Source organism: Haliaeetus leucocephalus, unplaced genomic scaffold, assembly GCF_000737465.1.
Source record: "Haliaeetus leucocephalus isolate CR32 unplaced genomic scaffold, Haliaeetus_leucocephalus-4.0 Scaffold151, whole genome shotgun sequence".
Taxonomy (NCBI): Eukaryota; Metazoa; Chordata; class Aves; order Accipitriformes; family Accipitridae; genus Haliaeetus; species Haliaeetus leucocephalus.
In genome coordinates, this window is record NW_010972587.1 from 14803156 (window position 1) to 14823890 (window position 20735).

At 37.4% G+C, this 20735-nt stretch overlaps 1 protein-coding gene across 1 annotated transcript in view; it reads right to left on the minus strand.

Annotated features, from left to right (window-relative positions):
- Nucleotides 1-20735, minus strand: part of ANKS1B (ankyrin repeat and sterile alpha motif domain containing 1B) — a 425224-nt gene that overhangs the window by 189924 nt on the left and 214565 nt on the right. The window contains 1 exon segment of the mRNA XM_010561984.1: nucleotides 2131-2237. Within this exon segment, the coding sequence (XP_010560286.1) occupies nucleotides 2131-2237 (107 nt within the window).

Below are 20735 nucleotides of genomic sequence, written 5' to 3' on the forward strand. Positions count from 1 at the left end.
TCTTTAACATTTTGGCTAGAATGGAAAATATTTTTAAAAATACTCATTTAAATTTTCAGGAGAGCCTGTCCTTACATAATGCTGATATATTCAAAACAATAATATAAAAAGAAATTTGTGTTTTCTGATCATTTTTATTTCCAATAAGATATGGGAACTATTCACTTTCTGGTACAAACAAAACCTGAAATCTGTAACAGCATGATGAACAGTGTGAAATCAATAAATTAGGAATTATTAAATTACTGAAATTATATATTTTTTATTACGAGGCAATTTTCCAGCTTTTTGCTTAATCACTGGATTTAAGAGTCTAATCTTCCATTCACATATGCATGCTACCCCAACTAACATTAAGAGTAATTATGTATTTCACCTACAATATATATTTAAAAACAAACCACTTCAGAAAAGGCTTAAATTAAAATGAAATTACATTAAAACATTAGCTAACACACAAGTATGCAGGCATAAGTTAATCTGCCTGATACCTGAAAAGTTTGATTTGCATATTGAATAAGAGAATCTCGTATATAATATGTATGTTTACATAAGTATACTAATAAGAGACATAGGAAATGAAAGTCTTATAAATTCCCCCCGAGCGTGGTTCAGGCCCCTCCAGAGCCAGGGGACGACTGGAAAACCCTCCAGGGTAGTTTTTTTGGCTCGTCTGGAGCTCATCAGTTACCTGTGGTAGGTGCACCCCTCGGCATTTGTTATGCCACCTACAGCCTCTTGTGAACAATTTCCTTCTGTAATCTCTTTAATACTAAATGATCATCTACTTATGTAACTAAGACTACAACATATAGAAGAATATGTAGTTACATTTTGGGAAACTGTAGCTTGAAAGGTATTTTGGAATTTTTTTTACATTGCTGGGCTGACAGCACATCCTTGCAGCTTTGTTTTCAAGAATATTTAAAGGTAAAGATTCTCATGATTTTTACTGATATAAGCAAAAGATCACATGGCAGCCATGTAAAACCAGGAAGAAACCTCTACACTATTATAATGTGGAAATGGCAGAGATCTGTGCCTTAATTTTCTAATCAGTAACCCAAAGGCTTATAATGATGTTGGCAAAAGAAGTTAAACAGGAAAAACACAACTCGTGATGATTTTATAGCCATAATCTTCATGCTGTTTCACTTCTGTTTCTTATATGCCAGGTGTAAGTTATGAAAAGTTAGAACTGTTCCAAGATATTCAAGGTTACTAAAAATATCTTTAAAAAGGGCTGATTAATAATATTTTAAGCTCTGAGACTTCATAAGAAATGTAGTCAGGATTTTTGCAAGAGGTTTGAGTGATGGGAATACCGAAGCAGGTAAAAAAGTGATTATGTAAGAACCTTCCAAGTAAGCTTCTCCCTTTACTGTCAATATTCATTTCAATGGAAAGTTTGTGCGTGACACGTCTCTGTTACTTTACACCACATGGCAATACTGTAAATCCTGAAGTACATAAAATTTTATTGCATTCATATGTTCCTGATAAATGCCTAGAGTTAAAACATGAAAATGGAACTATTTGAAGGAATGCATTACTTTTCCACACAGGGCATAAGTTTCAACAAGTGAATCCCATAGCTTGATTATCTAAGATGCAAAAACATTTTACTGAGACATCCAGAATCAATTGCATAGAGAGCACGCTTCATTAAATAATTTTATGTTATTAAAATACCTCTTAATGCAAGAATGGCATTGCATGTTATTTAATTATTATTACAATGATGTTAATGTTTAAAGAAAAGTAATAATGTGATGTATTGCAGATAGGGGTGTTTACAGCTTTTACATACTGTGAAAATCCTGCGATGGATTAAAAGAACTGTGCATTTTTCCTTTTTAATCTCAAGATTGATGAGGGGGACAAAGAACCTTAATATTCAGTTTTTCTTTTACCATATTTCTGGCTAGAATATTTTGTAACGTGTACAGCTTGGAAGTTTACACAAGGACAGCTTATATATTAATTTAGCTAGACATAGAAAAGTGAAACACTAAACAGATTTTCTTAGTGCAATGCAGAATAGCTCTAAGGTTTTTATGAGCACAGAAGAGACAGACAAAAAAGGCAGCTACAGTGTATATACAGAGCTATGCACGGAAGATTTCTTACCATAAATTGCACATTGTCAAATCCATTAGCCAGCAAGTGGTTTTCATACTGAGGTAGCCCAATATTTTCCAACCATTGTCCCACTGTCTGGACAGGGCATCGGGGTCCTGTAGGAGGGTGAAGAGGGAGGCGTTTAAGCAACGAATAACCATCCACTGGATAATAGCGGTAGTCCTGGGCTGAGAGGTGGCATTGCCACATCGTGTTCCTGGGAAAGTTGGTATCAAAGGAGCCCGCCAGCTTGACAGATTAATGTTTTCAGCAAGCAGAAAAGTCAGAAGTAAAACATAGTTTACAGGGCAGTATATAGCGTAAGATCTGATCCTAGCTCTACATTTCTTAGTTATTAATCTTTACTACAGACCAGTACGTCATACAGTAGGGAAAAAAAAAAAAAGCAAGCATATCAAGCTGTCAGCTAAGCTGTTCTCCGTTATATGTGATTGTTGGAATACTCCACAATGAGCAATGCACTGCCAGCAGCAAGAATTCTTTTTATCAAGTACTCCTACACTCATCAGTATGCAGGTCCATGCTTCTTGCTCCCCCTCGCTCGCTCCCCTTCATTACCCAGCCTAGGCTACACCTCGCATTTTCAATAATAGCCATCAGATAAGGCAGATTTTTTTTTTGTCTGCAAGCTGTAAGCCTGCTGCTGCTGCCTCCTCCTACACACCCATCCAAGCGTCAATCTTGAATGATGAGAGCAGTCAAAACAAATGCAGAAAATAGCAAGATTCAAAAGCAACCTAGAGCACTTAAATCTGAATAGAATCTTCATACCGGTTACGCTTTACATATCTGTTTGTTGTAGATTTTTACGTTTCACAAGACATTAAGAAATGCAATACATAAACCGTAGCCTATGGCGTGGTTTGCTGTGCCTTCCCCTTTCCCCTTTTAATACAAGATAGGTAGTGGTCTGCATCTCTGCTTATATAATAGCAAAAGCCTTTAATGAATCGATAATGAATACGTTTCACAGTTTCTCTCCTGTAGTACAGCAAAAGACATAAACGGCACAACAATTTTAGTCAAAGTAATTAGATTATCTGCATGATTTCTTCAACCGTAAAATATTATAAGACACAAGAAAACCGTCATGCCAACATATAATAATTCAACTTGAAAAGGTCACCATTTCAAATGAATAATTAAAAGAATATTTTTACTAAGTAAAATTTTAAGTTTATGTTCTTTTCTTACAAAAATGTGAATGATAGCAGGCAGACATGTAAGATTTGCATTATTTCTAGAGAGGATGCATGTTTTATCAACTGTAACTGGAAAAAATTTAAAAAAAGATGATGAATTTAAAATGAAAGCAAAGTTCATTTTCTGCACGAGAAACCAAATACCTCACGATGTAGTTTCCATCCATGTTCCATTTTTGAGACAGTTTCTCTCAAGATGGAAGGAAATATTTAACACCTTTGTTCTGAGAAGAATGTTTACTAAACTTTTACTTTTCATAACAGGATCAAAGGACTTAGTAAAAAAGGTAGAAAATGGTATATTCAGGGTACAATTGTAAGAAGAATCCTGTCCAGTAGAACTTCATTTATTGAACACAGTAATTACTTTTCTTTGTTTTTCTTGTCCATTGTGAATCTCAAGCAATGACCATCTCTAAGGAGGAATTTAATTCCAGGCATAAGGAAATTACAGATATCTGTCAAGGGCATCATCTGGGATTGATGATACTATGGCAGAAAACTGTTTCATAGAAATCCAAACCTACAGTCTGACCGACACGTTATAACACAAAGTCTCTGCAAGTGATGTGCAGAGGCTCCCTGAGCAGTCGCAGAACAGACTAAACTTAGCTGGATATTTAAAATCAAGAATATTATAAGAGTTTCAACTCCAACCTGACTAGTCCTTGGACTAAAACAGGATGACCTTTCACTCTGATATCGCTGCTTGGATTTGTGGAACAACTCACGCAAACTGAAGGACGTAATGATTTTGTAGAATAATTTTAGTTGAGCCATAGAAGATCTTTCATGAGGTTGGAAAGCTGCCTAAGACAGGTCTGTAAGGAGATCTTATATTACTCCAGGTCTTCTTACTGATTTGATACATTACTACCTGAAGTATGAAAGGTTCATCAGGTGTCTCAAAAAAGTACTGAAGGCTTATCAGGCACTGGTAAATCTGTATTTGCTGAAGAAACTTTTAGGAGTTTTCTCAAGTATTTAATAACAATAGCATGTGAATATATGCAATATAGAGCATATATTTTTGGTAAGAGTACACTGTGCACAAATAGCTTAATGTACTTCAAACAGATTAATGGATAATGCATTTTTTTCTCAGAGAAAGTAGATATACCAAATTGATGGGAATCTAGGTCTCACGGAAATACAAATGCATTTGTTCACACCTGTCTGTAAATCTTCCCTATTTTGCAGAGTTTTTTCTACTGTGAATCAATATCTTTGTAGATAGATGGAGTATAATCCCTTCAGGGTTGTGCCCAGTTAGCAGCAAGGCTGTAAGGAGAAGGGTAGGCTATGTTGAGCTGAAATATACTGAACTTCCCTTGGGTAAGCAAAACTGAAAGGCTGGGCAAGCTCTTCAGAGAACAAATTGAGAAGAAAATTATCTTAAACAAGCTGAGAATTAAATCCTTGCTGAATTTTTCTTAGTTGACTGAGAAGTCATGAATTTCTTTGGAAAGGATTCCTGACTTTGTCTTCCCCTTTCCCCCATAAACAGAACCATTGATATTGGAAAGAGACCTAGTGAAGCATAATCCCGCTCTTTGAAAGGACTGTGCATGATTGGCTCCTGTATTTCCCATACATGCACAGACACAAATGTCTCTGCATCCAGCGTCCCCCACCAACAAAAATATTCTGCCCACAATAAGGCACAGCCAATAATCAATGTACCAGTTTCATGGTCGAACTGCTTCTTCCTTACCTTACTATAAACAGCATGGAAGTTATGCTGCCAGTGATGAGAAGTGCTTGGCTCAACGCCTAGCAACAGTGTAGGCAAAATTCAGCTTTTGAGTGGCTCCCCAGACACATTTCCTCATGTAGCTGTCGGTACTGTGTCTAACTATCTCCACGGCCCCAGTACTGGATGATTATAGCACTGCTGGTCCCACTGCGCACTCTCCTCCAACTCTGTCCTCTGCTGGTATAACTACAGGTCTGGACCCATCAACACAACATAAGGTTGCTCAGCAAGGGGAAAGAAAATAAGCAGAAACACAGCCAGCTTGCCGCCTTGTCCTCATCCCTGACTATCACCTCATTGCTAAAGTATCCCGTTATCTGAAAGACTTTCTCTCTCTCTTCTGCCAAAGATAGTACTAAGGCAAAGGCAAAGGCAGGCACAGAGCAGAGGCAGGAACGCGGGGATTAGGGTCAAGTCTTTCGTTACGGGAACGTGCAGCTCTTTAGATCTCCTTGTTCTTTGCCAGCCCAAGAGACTTATCTTGGGGGGGCTGCTTGGACAGTTTTTCTGAGCCAGTGCAAGTGGAACCTGGAGCAGGTGTTATTGCTTTGAAACTAGAAGGCTGTCTCTTCATTTTGCTAGTCTGTGATTCAGTGCCAGCCCCACCAGTGTGCCGCTGCAGGCAGTGCCTGCTTTGTCTGTGCCTAAAGCTGGTCCTGATATTGAAAAACGCCAGGCAGACTGTACGAGATGGTCTCACCTGCAACACATTTACATACTACTGTGTCTTGCTACGATTTCAAAGAACATAAATCCCATGAAAATCCTTCTGTGATACCACAATCAAAAAAGATGTACCTATTCCTGCATGGGAAAACTGACGCATAAGTCTCTTACAGGGATAGCAATACTTGGTTCTTTCTTCTCCAAGGCAATAGAAGAAGAACATTGAAGTGATGTCTGCAAGAAAGATGCCATCTGGTATGCTATACGATAATTTCTACAAGACGTCTCGTTCCCAATGAGACTCAGAATATCTTTATTATGGGGCTTGGAATTGACTGAATCTGTGATATCAAAGAGCACATGGTTTCAAACATGTTGTAAGGCAGATTTGCTCTAAATGCAAAGGAATTTAAGGTCTCCTCTATTTTATTGTCTCTACTGTTGACAATGTGGATTTTTCTTTCTTGATTTTTCTTTCTTTATTTTTCGACTGAGGAAAAGAAAGAAATGTAATGATTATTTGTAGAGGAGGTACTCCCCAGTCATCATGAATAGATTATTATAAACCATTTTCTTAGGTAGGTCAATACCTGTCAAACATTGGTAAACACTTGTGGTGTTAAGCAATCAAAAACTGGAGAATTTTAGTAGCTACTGACCAAGAAATTTCTGAGTGGAGACTATACCAAAATGTGAAAGGATGAATTGTTTAAGTTGGCAGCCAGTTTAGCAGAGCTGGAGAAGAAATTGGTGCTAGAGTAAGTACTGTAACCTTTTTTTTTTTTTTTAATTAAAGCTTTCAGCCTTATCCAACACTAAATGGGATATCATTTTCCTTTTTGTATTTATGATTTCAGACAGATAAAAAAGTTATCTCTCAACAGCGCGACAGAACTTGTGCTACAGCAGAGTTAGTGTGACAGGGTGTTCTAGTGAATAAACTAATCTAACAACACGTATTCCTGGAGAGGAGATAAGAATAGCTAGGAACAGGATGTTGTACAAGAAAAACTATGCCTAACATCCAGCAGACCAATATAATTAAAGAAAGTTTATTATGGGAGAAGTACAGCAGGTTCCAAGAAGTGTATGCAAGGTTCTGCTTTATCTTATGCATTTCAGTTAGGCTACTCAAAATGCTTAGATTTTAAATTATTTTTTCCATAAAACTCTGAAAAACCTGGATGCCTTACATAAAATCTAACTTCTGTCAGCAGCCTAGCTATTTGGATGATGATGCCACTTTAGATGATCGTGACTGGTGATGCTGAGTATTTTCCTGAAAGTACTTTTCGAGACATTTTTCATGGCATATACAGAAACAAAACAAAATCAATAGAAACAGCTTGAATTTAAATAACACTATCTAGTATCTATAATCTAAAGGTTACATTCCATTGCTTATGTGTGGCTCATAACGCGCAAAAATAACTCTCAGACCACAGCTAATGCAAGCTAATGGAGCAACCCTCATTGACTAGGAAAATCATCCTCACAGTCCTTTTCTGAATTTTATACCAATATTTATTATAACTCTACATTACCACTATGTAAGTACAATAACTGTACTTATAATAACTGTAACTACAAAGTCAGCAAAGACAATTCATTTTACTTGATGGATGATTTGTCAGCTGTGAACTGTACTTTGTGAACCCCACTGGCCTTTCTACGAGTTTGTGTTTCTGACTGGTGATGTATTATTTACCCAGGAATAGCTCGGTCGAAGCACTCCACTCCATCATCAAACATATATTTATTACAGACACTTCAAAGTTAGGATATTTTTCATGTTCAGTTGATTGCTTTGGCAACTTTGATTTAGCCTCCTTCAGAACCCATCCTGTACAGTGAATGAGGGACAGATCTTACTGGAAAATTAAAAGATCTGTTTTCTAGAGTATGGCCACTAGACTAGGACTCAGGGCACCTCGTTCTATTCAAGACTGCCATGACTATGATGCTGAGCAATATATATATGGTATATGGTAACATATCACCATACAGCAAGATTGCATGAGATACAGTTAGTCTTTCTAGATTCTGATTTTATATTTTAAATGAATAAATTTAGGGGATAATTTTTTTCTAAAGACAACAGGAAAATCAAACTCTATTATATAGCATTGCAACAGCCAGGACTTAGTGTCAGATTTATATCCTTGTCCTACAGAACGGAAATACAAGATGCAACCTACTGAATTGCAAGAATTAGTTAAGAACAGACAGATGTTTCACTGTAAGACCACAGGATCAGCTGCATTGGATCATACCACAGCTTCATCTACCTTCATCTCCTACTAGAAGCCTACAGAAGAGCAGAAGAATAAGATGGACACGCAGTGATCCTTTCCTAGTGTTTTCCCAGTTTCCAGCAATTTGCAGCAAAATGCTTTCCTGGAAGAGAAATGGTGTCTACGCTTAATAGTCCTTCATGGATTTTTCTGACTGTTTGGTGGTTGATGGAATATGCTGGGAGAAAAAGGGTTGCAGGGAGAGCTGGATTCATCTTCCACCCTCCCTCTGTAACTCTGTTCCATGGGAAATGGAGGGAATGTCTCTCTGCATTTTGGATGCCACCACAAGGGTAATAGGTTACTGTAACCTTGTATTGCACTTAGGAAAGATATAGTTAAGATGCAATTAGAATTCAGCTGCTTTTTTTCCTCTCTTCATGAGCACTGGAGGAGCTTCTACTGCTGGAGGTAGTGTTGAGCAGGTGATATGAATCCAAATCTCAGTGGATCCCCACTATACTATGAAATAATTCTATCTAACACATATTCCTTTGGTAGGACAAAGAGCTCTCAGCTGCCTGGCATTTTTTCAGGAATCATATTCACATCCAAAGGGTAAATGTGTACATCCTTATTCTGGCTTCAGTGAAAGTTAATAACATTTTCTGAAAAAGGGGGTTAGTTTCTTAGAGCAATTTCTGTGCTTGCTTCAGGAACTTTTACAGGGTAATAGTAACACTACATTCACCACCTATGAGTAATCATTTTCACTGTTTTCGTCTCGGAAGAAAAAAAACCTCTTAAAAATTTACATGAGACCATGACCAATCAAAATATTTTATTTAATTCAGTAAAGATTTTAGACTACTGTTAAAAACTAGTATACTAAGTGTGTATATATATACATGTATACTCACAGTCTTACTAAAAATACTATGCAAGCCCAACCCTTTACGCTATAATTCCTGGCATCCTAAAAACAAATTTACGTAATTTCAAATTTGAGCAAATCTTTGTACAGCTCTGTGCTAAGCAACACTGGACTAGCAAACAAGCAGAACTGGGTAACAGAGAAAATTTGAAGAAACTGTTCAAAAAGGGTTTGAAAGAACACTGACTGCACAGACCTTTCTCAAGACGTTAAATACAGCCATTAAAAAATGGTAACCGTAATTTCATGGATTTGGTAACTGCTGCAAGGTCCTGTGGAGAGCTGTGGAAATGAGATGCCTGTACTGACACCGCAGTAAACTATCTTATCTTTGAAATTAGGAATCTTGAAAGTACACATGATGGAAGGTTAAGGATTTCTCCTGGCATTATTTTACAAATCAGATTCAACCTGAGGCAGTGCGGCACTTTGTCTTCTGTTTTCTTGTGCCTAGTCGGGCTCAGAGGCTCCCCTGCCCCCAGCGCACCAGATTTTAGAGTGAACTCCTCCTTTGAACAGCTGATCAGGTGAATTCCCTTCTCTCCTTCCTGTTCTTTCTAGCTCCATTTTGTAATTCCTTTTCTACACTCCCTGTTTATCTCACTTCTACTTATTCTCCTTGTAATTTAGGATCACTTGCTCTTTTGTCATCCTTCATCTGCAGCTACAACAATCTGTTGTTTTGTTTCACATCTGCCTTTTTCCTTTTACTTATTTTTTTCTCCCACTTCCCCTTACAAGACTTTTAAAACAGGTAAAAAATGTTCATTTTAAAATTAAATTACTTATCTAAGATTCAATTACCCCCTGAGATTTGTCTAGAGTTAAGACTAGGTTGGATTTAGGTATCTGAGGTAATCCTATCTTAACATCAGCACTTTTATAGATTAGATACAGGGCAATATCTGCTACTTGCATTAGCTCTTCAGTGTTAACCAGCAGCTAATTGTAAAGATGATACTCTAAATCCGTACTGGAAAAAGTGTGTTTAAATGGGAGCAAAGGTAACTTGAAGCTCTTTACTAAAAAAATAACACTGAACTACCTCTCACCTGTTTCTTTCCTAGAACATTCAAAACCTCAGAAAATAATAATATACAAATCAGACACCACTCACCCCATTTCACTGATAAGACAAAATGATAATAATGAATAAAACCCAGAGGTGTCAGAGCTCTGAGGGCACCCATGGGCCATGCTGTCCCTGCTCAGCACCTCCCCAGGCCTCCCCGACCCTGCCCAAGACTTCATTTCAGCTTTATTACATAAAAACTCTATAACCACTTTCTGTAATATTTATCCCCTGCTAACACAGGCTCTGCAACACCAAAAGAAAACTGCGGCATCTTTCAATGAATAATAAAGACATTACTTGAGTGGGTGGCATGCTGGCACAGCTCTGGCAACTCACTGGACCGTTTGCATATGGATGAGGTTTACATAAACGCGGATCGTCCTGTCTGCGAGAGCTCCCGCGCGCCGACTGCTCGACTCTCACTCTCCCACCTCCGGAGCAAGAACTCTCAACTGGCCTCCCCTACCCACAGACGGAGCCCAGGATCCCGTTCCAGGAATCGGTATTGGTGCCTACTGGCAGCGCAAATGCCTCTTGTGGCATCGTACTTGGTCCTGTATGGCGTTTTGGTTTAGAAATTGGGGTGACAGAAATGCAGCTCTCCAGACGAGTTTAATAAACCATACTCCGGGCGTCATTCCTTCCATCCTTCCTTTGTCAAGGCTAATGGATTGCAGCAAGAGCTCAAGTGGTCCTACAGGTACAGGTTACCTGAAGATGTACTCGTCAGACTGGTTTTGCTAACGTTTCGTAACATGTTAACGATTATTTCCTATACTACAAACAAGATCAAAACTAGAGCTGGTTCAATAAACCAAACTAACACCAACAGTTATTCTCTTAAATCCTGGTCTAGAGCTGTTTAGATACATTCCTTGCTATTCGCTATTTGAAAACTTTCGTGAACATGGATTTTTGCTTGCATAAATTTGAGAAGAATGGCTGGTGCCTATACGAATGCCATATTCATACACAAATAGGGGCATTTGTGTACCGACAAGATAATTTATTCTTTGGAATTATGCTCTATAAAACATTTCAAATAGCCTACCAGAAAACAGAAGTAGCAATAAGTAACTGAGATGGTCCATCACATCCCATAAATAGAAAAACAGTCAAATTGCAGAGTTCATAAAAAATATTTATCTAAACTCACACATGAAGTCATGAATAATAAATATACTTTAGAAATAGATACCACAGCAATTCACAACTTTACACTAAATGCTATTATTAGCATTTAATTGAAAATTCATATTAGCAATCAATAATTTAACCTCAGCCATCTCAGATTTGTAATAAAGCAATAATCTAAAATAAAGAGCTAAAGGCAGTACTGGGTAAAAATAGAAAAGCAGTTTTGGGAAGTTTCTTGTATCATGGGTTATAAAGTAGGGGTGGTAAGTAGTAAATAGCAAATAATTTTTGAAGGATTTGACGGCATTCAAATACAATACCTTCCTGATTATAGGGCAATGAAAGAAGAAAATACTGATTCTAGTGTTACAATCGTGAACCCAGGTTAACAGTCTGGGTTAGAAAGCAAATGAATACACTTTAGTTAGTTTGATATTCTAAATTACTTCATTTTCTGTAGGTGGAACTAAAAGTAGAAACAATTCTGCGTGCTGTAAATTCTATAATAAGCCAACGATTTTTAACTAGCATGTGATGTTCTTGTGACTACTAGAAATGTGAGTTCCCAAGTATTCATATCTATTTAAATCTAAAGACTATTAGATTAAGAAGGAAACACGAGTGAATCAAGTGAACTTTCAAAAAACTGTTATTAATTCAGTTTTAGTAGACTTAGATCTCTATATAATTTATGAAAGACAAACTTCATCATAGTCTCACTGGCCACAACATCTCTAATCCCTAACATATTTGTAAGAGTATTACCCATATCATCTCATGCAAAAGACCACCAAAGATACTGAACAAAGAGATTTGCCCTCAGTAATCACTTTAAGGTTTTCAGTCTATTTTAGAAGTTAGGAATATTCTGTTCTCTTTAAAGTATTTCCTGGCCACAGGTTGTGAAAGCCTCATTTTTGATCAGATACTTTTAACTTCACTGAGGTGCTAATTCCTATTCTGCATACATTGTTAACCTGGTATTGAACTTAATTCTGCTTTAAGGAATAAATGCTGTTCAATTTAGTGACATCAACTGAATTAAATATTAATATACATGGGTGTAAATGATTACATAGTTGCAAGGTTCAGATTAAACTGCAAGGAAAAAGCTGAACCTAAGCAAGTGACTTATAAAACTCTCAAGCAATCCAATCATTCTTTTCATGTCATTTATCACAGATTGAAAAAAATATCACTTAACCTCTGGAATTACAGTAGGATGACTATGAGAGCATTATGGAATGAGGGCACTGTTAGCTTCTCACTTTTTAGGCACATCAACAAACACTCTGGCATTAACTTTGTGAAAACCAAACAAACTGTCCTCGTGGGGATGACATAGATTATTAGTACTCCCCTGGACTGTCGTGGTTCAGTGGAGAAACAGGTAAGACCTCAGTCCTACAGGAAATAACTTTGAAAAATGTTTTAATCTATTTTTTTCAAGTTCTGAAGTCTGCAATCTACCTTTGTTGATCCTTTTATCTCTTATCTAGATGGGCATAGCTCAGCAATATTCAACCCCATGGTGCAAAAAGATACAGTATGTATGTACAGCTCAGTGACTTCAGGGATGGGTCTGACCGAGGGGACAATTGACCAGGAAGAGGACATGGCAGCATTATCATCCCCAGAAATGTTTTCAGATCCACTTAAGATTGCAGCATTAACGTTATCATCCCCAGGAATGTTTTCAAATCCACTTAAGAATTAGGGACCCATTTACTACCAATAGAATCCAGGAGGTAATGTGAGTAATGTTGTTTTTAAGCAACTTTCACAACCAATTACTGGGGTTTTTTTGTATCAGTGCAATTTTGTAAGGCTGGGCCATAGACAGGTATATCCAAACTTTTAAAGTGAGAATAACTTTTATTCATTTAATTTGATTTTCTGTAATGTATAAGGTTCTTCTTAGCATTGTCCCCAAACATGCTTATGCATCATACTACTTCACTCTCCATTTTACTATTAGTTGTCAGTATTTCTGAGCTTCATGCCCTTGGAAGTAAATGAAAATCTGATTTTCTGAGTTTTGCGGTCTGTGTATTCATACCATTTTGCACTCTGTCTCAAAACAAGTATTATGGGTGTATATGAATATGGTATAGCTCTACCTCATGCCTTATGTATGTAATGTACTTATTAACATGCATATCTTCTTTATAATTCAATATTATTTAACATAACTCAAAATTATTTAATTTGAGAATATTTTAAAAATACTCAAACAAGGCTCCAAGAACAGTGGTAAGTACACTATTTGAATTTTCAGAGATTTGAGTAGTATATTCAAACTGCACGTAAATTGTTCATGTCTGTGGTCAGATAGACTTCTATTCTAACCATATTTAACAGTGGAATGTAGAGGATCAGATATTAAGTTAAAAACAAAATGAGAGAAGAGATGGTAGGGATTTGGTTTACATTACTACTCTTTCTCAGATTAAGTCTACAAAATAGAAAACAAGTATCTTTAGGTCTGAGAAATGTTTTACTATATGCTCTCCAAGGAAGAATACATATTTTGCATTAATTCTGTGAGAAAATAATACAGTTTGGTTACTCAGAAATAACAGTACAGCTGATCAGACTGTGAAGGTTTGAACTTTTTCCAAAGGAGAAAACATCAGTACTGGAACGGGGTCTGAATCTCCTATGCTATTTCACTAAAACATTACATCTGATGTGCGGAAAAACCCTCTGAAAAGTCTCAGTATCTTAAGTCAGTCAAAATTACGTATTAATCCTCCAATTAAAAGAGAGTTTGTAGAAGATTCCTTTGCTCAAGCAGTCCTATTGCAGAGTATCTAAATTTAGCATGACAAGATCTGATGGTCACAAGCAGACTACAAACAAAATTGAGAATTAAGCTATACATTTACTCACTGACAAATGTCAATATTTATGACATTACAGTTCCATTTTCTTAAGTTTCTCTGTTTGCTGTCAATCTTCACTATTCCTTCTAGAAGACATATGCCAGAAATCATTTATTCAAGTCTGTGACTATAATGATTGAATTGCTTTGCAAACAGTTTTGGAAAAAGAAGCCTGACATTGAGCACAAAAAGCATGGACAGAGATAAAAGGTATATGTTGATAGGCACTTATAGAGAGAGTGGAAATGTAAAAAAAAAATGCATCAGAGTTAGAGACTACATGAATAAATACGGTCTGATGACTTACATTTTTACTGTATTTTCAGTTTAGCCTGTGTCTTCATTTGTAGTAGGCTGTTTCAAAACCAGCTCTGATTAATTGGTGTATGAAGAGCATATAGCTGAATATTACGTTTATGAGACTACAGGGTAAAACTGCCAATATAATAGGAATACATCAATAACAGAAAATAAAAGAAATGCTTGCAGCTTTTTGCATCCAACTCCCATTGCATTTATTATAAAACATAGCTAAAAGCTCTACAATTATCCTGCAGTTTGCCCAGTCTTCTGTAAAGTTTGTCTGGGGATTCAATGGATCATTAAAACAGATGCATCTTTATCTCTTGTTTAGGTTTTTACAATGTAGAAGTCAACAAAACATTAATCCAATTATTTGTTATTTCTTCTGTAGAATTTATGTGATCTTTGGGTAAGTTCAGTGGCATGCAATGCATTATGACTATCATGTCCTCAGTAAATAAATGCCCCAAATATTTCTTCTACATATTTTACAGCTATAAGGCTTCTGTTCTCCACTATTTTATAAGCTAGTCTATTACATACCCTTAAATCACCATTCAAATACTTTGAAATGCAGAGATTTGTAAAAGAAGTATGAAGGTTGGTATGAATAATGCATTAATAGAAATGCATGTGGGAAAGCACCAGAAAGAAACAGTACTACAAAGGGTTACAGGTGTGGTCTGTATTGACAACCAAGGACACAGCTGACAGTGGTAAAACACTAAGGAATGTATTACTGTCAAGACAAGGAGTGTGCTCTGATAAAACAGCAGCACAGATGATTTATCAGCAGAAGACCCTATGCTACATAGGAGGACAGCAACAACATTACAGCACATTGCACGTGATGTTCATTTTCGTGTTATTCCAAAAGGAAGACAGACTCTAGCCTTAAAATATCCGAGATAAGGAAGCAAAACCAACGAGCACCACTGAAGTAAACAAAATTCTGGATCAAAAGGACCATACCACAGCAACTGTTGACTCCTAAAGATTTATCCAAAAAACAGTTTGCTATTGCTAATCAAAAGGAACCCAACAGATGCAATGAGGTCAGCCTTCCATGGCACACACAAGTGACCATGGACAGGCAACCTGGACACACACATGTGCACACCTTGATGCTTTTGAATATCGAGTGTGAGACTGAGTGACATTTGTAAGAGAACGCGAGTGACTAAACAGGTTTGCCTGAAACAAGAATCACCTTCGCCTTCTGTAACATTTCATATTGACTTTAGCTGCACGAATTCCCCCCAGCAGTTCTGCCATTGCGACTTAAAATTCCACGTTCGCTTTGCAGTTGTTAATAATATACAAGGAAGTGCAGAATCATCCCCAAATGTGTGGCTCTGTTCCCTACAGTGCAGTCCTATAATTGATGGTAAAGAGTTCATAGACTTGCAGTTTAAATATTTCAAACTGCATATGCATTTCCAATTGAGGAGACATCAAACAGCACTGGGAGCAGAGACCAGCTGCTGGAGCTGTCTCCTCTCATCATGTCCCTCTTCTATCAGCTAGAGTCAGGTTCCCTCTGCCTTTTCTTTTTTTTTAGGTCTTTATGATGCGACAGATATTTTGGTCTTTTTGCACAGCCTATCAGCTTCAAAGGGAAGGTGGAAGTTGGGAGGGAAGTGATGTTATCCTTATTTTACAGTCTGGTTGTTGTGGTTGGCTACTGCAAAATTAGAGTTGTGGGTTCGAAACTGTAAGCTTAAGATGTCTCCCACTTTGCGAGAGGGTGCATAGCTCATTTTATTAAAATCTATGAATTAAATCCACTTTATCAAAGTGCTTAGTTTAACCACACAGAGATTTAAAAGGGGAAGTAACTGCTTCAAAACAGACAGTAAATTACAATTAAGGTATATACTTTCAAGTATATAACTTACCACCGTGAAAACTGCCTTATGCCAACATGCCTACACATATCTAATTAAAATTCTGCCTTAATTAAGTACTTATATCTGTTTTCTGCCCTTGGAGGAGGGATGATATTAACAGCTTTGGAGGAAGACCACTTTGCCAAAACTGCAACCATATGGCAGCAAACAGAAAAGGACCAGCCTAACAAGGTTTCATCTGCTAAAAGAAAGTTTGACTTCTGAGTGAAATTTTAGCTTTTATAGGCAGAATCATACTAGGGAAGATGAAGGCTTCATGTCTGAGTAGTGGCAGTGGAGCAGATGGAAGAAAGCGAAGAAACTGAGCGTGTAGCTTCTGGCAGTCAAAGTTCTGCGCAATTTCCATTACGTGTTGCAGCTGTACAGGGCATAACGTGAACTCTCCCTCCTCTCCTTCAGCTTTTCTGGCTGTGGCCCCACCTGATTCCATCTTTTCCTAGTCTGCTTTACTTTCCCAACCTTTGTGCTCAAAATCATGTCTCTCACAAATCTGAAGAGTAAAATTTCTTGCAATATTCCCCACACTGTGAAGGAGGAGTCATTGATGACAATAGCCTTGGTCATATCAGTAGAGAAGGCAAAATAATCAAAGAAAATAACTGCCTATAACTTTCATCCTGATATGAAAGATCAGAAAAAATACACTACAAAATGCACTCTAATACAGTGCTCAATGACTATGATCATTCCCTGGCATTAAATGTGCACTGCATGAACTAGAAACATGCATCTGTAGTGGGCACACCCAGAAGCAATAAAGTCTTGCTTGCAGAAAAACTTGATGCAAACTGTAGTTGCAGGGTTTCTTCTGAACAGAGCACAACCCACTGCAGCTCTGCTACTTTCAGATGAGATATAGTTCACGTGCAGTGAACTCAGGCATATCTGTCAGTGTCCCAGAGTCCTTCTGGTTTTAAAGTAGCTCTAGAAGAGCCAACTCATGGGTTTCTCTGAAGTTGTAGATGTGATAATACATGATAATACTGCTAAAGTAAATATTTTAGAAAATTTGCTAGCTCTGTTCAAAGTGATTTTTTTAGTCTGGTATAATTCTGTTGCATACACCTCTTCCAGTAACAAGCAGCATTAATCTTTGAAAGGCGCTCACTCAGGTAGCCTCAGTGAGCAAAGTTTGGAGCCTTGATAATGATGCTTAGATATAGATGCTGAATGTGATGCTAGGATTACCTCCAAGCATCAGGAAAAGCACTGTTCTCACAAAAGGGCAACAAATAAACTTTGTAAAAACCAAACTTGCTAAATGTAGGAAGAAATTTGCTTATTTCAGCTGTAAGAAAAAGGCTTGCCAGTATATTATGTTCGAAGCCAAAACTGTAGATCAAGAAACAGAAGATAATTCAGTAAATTGTACCCTGTATGCCTCTAGGTGGAACAATGAGGGCATTCGGGGGTAGGTACATGCTCAGCTGACCAGAGAAATCCTGACTACAGTGCACTTGTGTGCACACAGCAACTGGATAGTGCATTTATGGATAGCATCCAAACAAAAGGATTCACGATGAGCAGAATTATAAAATCATAAATCACCCTCCATGTGCTAGAACATATTTGACAGAAGTGGTTCTCTCAAAAGCCCAGCAGAATCCTAAACTGATTGTAGTTTATTTTGATACAGAATGACCTTCAACAATTATTTTCCTTGCCATTATTTTCATTGCTCTGACTTGAAACAATTCTTGCTTTAATCATGATGATATGATATCCATTACCCATGTTAAAAAAAAAAAAAAATTCTCTGAAGTAGATAATTTCTTGATTATTCCCTTTCAAGTGACTTGCAAATGTAAATAAACTCTGAATCACACACCTCCGAACAGCTACTGAACTCCAACTAACACAGAAATACTGCTATGCATGCCTTGAAAGGCTTTTTATTGTAGAAAAAATTTTTTATAATGAGGCAAAGAAAATATGAAATTGAAGTGTTTCTTCTTCTTGCTTTACCTTGTAGACAGGTTCCATATAAACCATGTTATCACAGTGGTCACAGAATCATTACAAAATAGACTCAGAGTGACTGAAAACAGTGACCTAATCCATTCAAATGTGTCCCCTCAAGGGACACAAGGTCAGCCAAGGTCAGTTATACCCCAACCATTTTTTTTTTTTTTTTTTTTTTTTATTTCTGGCAAATATCCAGAAGTCTTTAAGACTCTGCTGAAGGTAACAGAGGTTATAATCTCCCTAATAATTTATTTGGATGCTTCACTACATTGTCTTTATAATTTTGTCCTGGGGAGAAGAGGATGAGATTCATTTCAGCTAGTTTTAGACAGCTACGTCTGAGGAGATCCTCTAGGCTCTCTTTATAGATACTTGTAGTGCCATTTCCCATGCTTCAGGACATTTAGATATGATGAACAATACCGAAGAAGTGCCGGCTTATCTAACTCAGTATTAGTGGCTCAGACGTACTCAATGCAGCCTACACTGCAGAAGTCTGAATTTAGACATTAAGAATAAGATTCATCTGTCTGACCTACCATTATTTTCATCAAGCCCACGTTTCCTTAACTTGCTTACAAGAAAAACATGAGACAATGTCAAAACCTTAACTGAAGTCCAAATACTGGGCATCTACTGCTCCTTCCTTACCTACAAATTCTGCTATCTGCTCCTAGCAGGGAATTAGATTGCTTTGATAGGTTTGCTCTTGGCAAATCCATGTCATCTCTTACTTACTTCTTTGCTATTTCCTAGCTACTTTAAGTAGTTTATCTGTCCAGTGACTTTTCCATGAACTGAAAATAATTCCCCACATTCTCCTTACTTTCCCCTTTTAAAGATAAGTTTTACATCATTCTCTTTTAGTCTGCTGGTACCTCATCCATTCTGCAAGAATTCTCACAGAAACCCACTAAAAGATCTAAGTTTTTCAGACAGTTACATAACACAAAATGAAGTTCATTAAATCAATTTTAAGATACCTAACCTATATAACCTGTTCTTTCCTTATCTACAATTGAGGTTCTCACCCTAGGATTAGCTGGGCACGTCACATGCTCACCAATGACCTTTTCAGTAAACACGTGAGATAGAAAGTCATTGTACGTTTTTTGCCTTCTCTGCACCTACTGTGAGCAGCTTTTCCTTTCCTGCAGTACCTCTCTTAGTTGCCAAAGATTTCTTTGTTCTTCTTCTCCCTATTAACGTACTAATATAATTATTTTATATTAAATCTTCATTTCTCTTGCTAGTTGCATCTCACTGAGTGCTTTGGCACTTCTGACTTGTCTCTACATGCATGTGTTATTCTACCATACTTCGTAAATAGAGAAATTCTCCTCATTATAAGGCGAAAGAAAAGATGACAATTTAGCCAAGCTGGTCTTTTACAGTTTCTTTTCTTCACATTGGCGAAGCTTGTACTATGGTCTTTAGTAGTGTTTTGTTGAAGAACTTTGTTGAAGAACAATCCTTCAGCTAGGATAGAGTTAATTTTCACAAGAAGCTGGGAGGGGACACAGCCAGGACAGCTGACCAAACTGGTCAAGGGGATATTCCATACCACACGACCTCATGCTCAGTACACAGACTGGGGGAGCTGGCCGGAGAAGGACGAGGCACTGCAGCTTGGGAACAGGCTGAGCATCGGGTTCCGGGTGGTGAGTAATTGCGCCATGCCTCACTCGCTTTACATATTCTTTCATTAGTATTACTGTTATTATTATTATTCTCCTTGTGTTGTCCTATTAAACTGTCCTTGTCTCAACCCATGAGTTTTTACCTTTTTCTTCCAGTTCTCCTCCCCATCCCACCGGGGGTGGGGACGAGTGAGTGAGCAGCCGCATGGTGCTTAGTTGCCTGCTGGGCCTAAACTGCAACAAGAACCCACAGATTTCTCTTTAACTTGCACCCTAAAGAGTTTTTAAAATAAATTCTCTGAATTTATTGACATCTACCTTCTTGAGACTTTTTTTCCTGGGCAGTCTGTCACTGTAATTTCTTTCCCAACAAGTGCTGTGGTAACTAAAATCTCCCATTACTATCAAGTCCAATGACTTTGGATACATACCAAGAACAACCATGTTCTTTTCTGCTTTCCTGGACACCAACAGATGTTTAACAGCTCTAACTAATCCTATTTTCGAGATCTCAACTCAAAGCAACCATTATATATTTGAAATACAAGCCAACATTTCCTCCCTTCTTCCCTTCTTACTGAAGATGTTATGTCCTCTGTTATGACTGGACTACTGGTGTAATATATATGATAAATTCTCTACAATGCCAATTTTGTCATAATCTTCAATTAATTCTTGTCTATTCCTCATTAATTCTTCTGTTAATTCTTCTCTACTCCTCTTTCTTCTACCATTAGCATACAAACAGTTAAGATACCTGGCAAACTGACCCATGACTCTTTGTCTAGTCACTTCTTTAATCCTGTTTTAAATACTCCTGTCTTTCTCAGAGGTTAGACCTACGTCCAATTTGCATTATTTAAGATGAAGATTTTTGTCCTTGCCA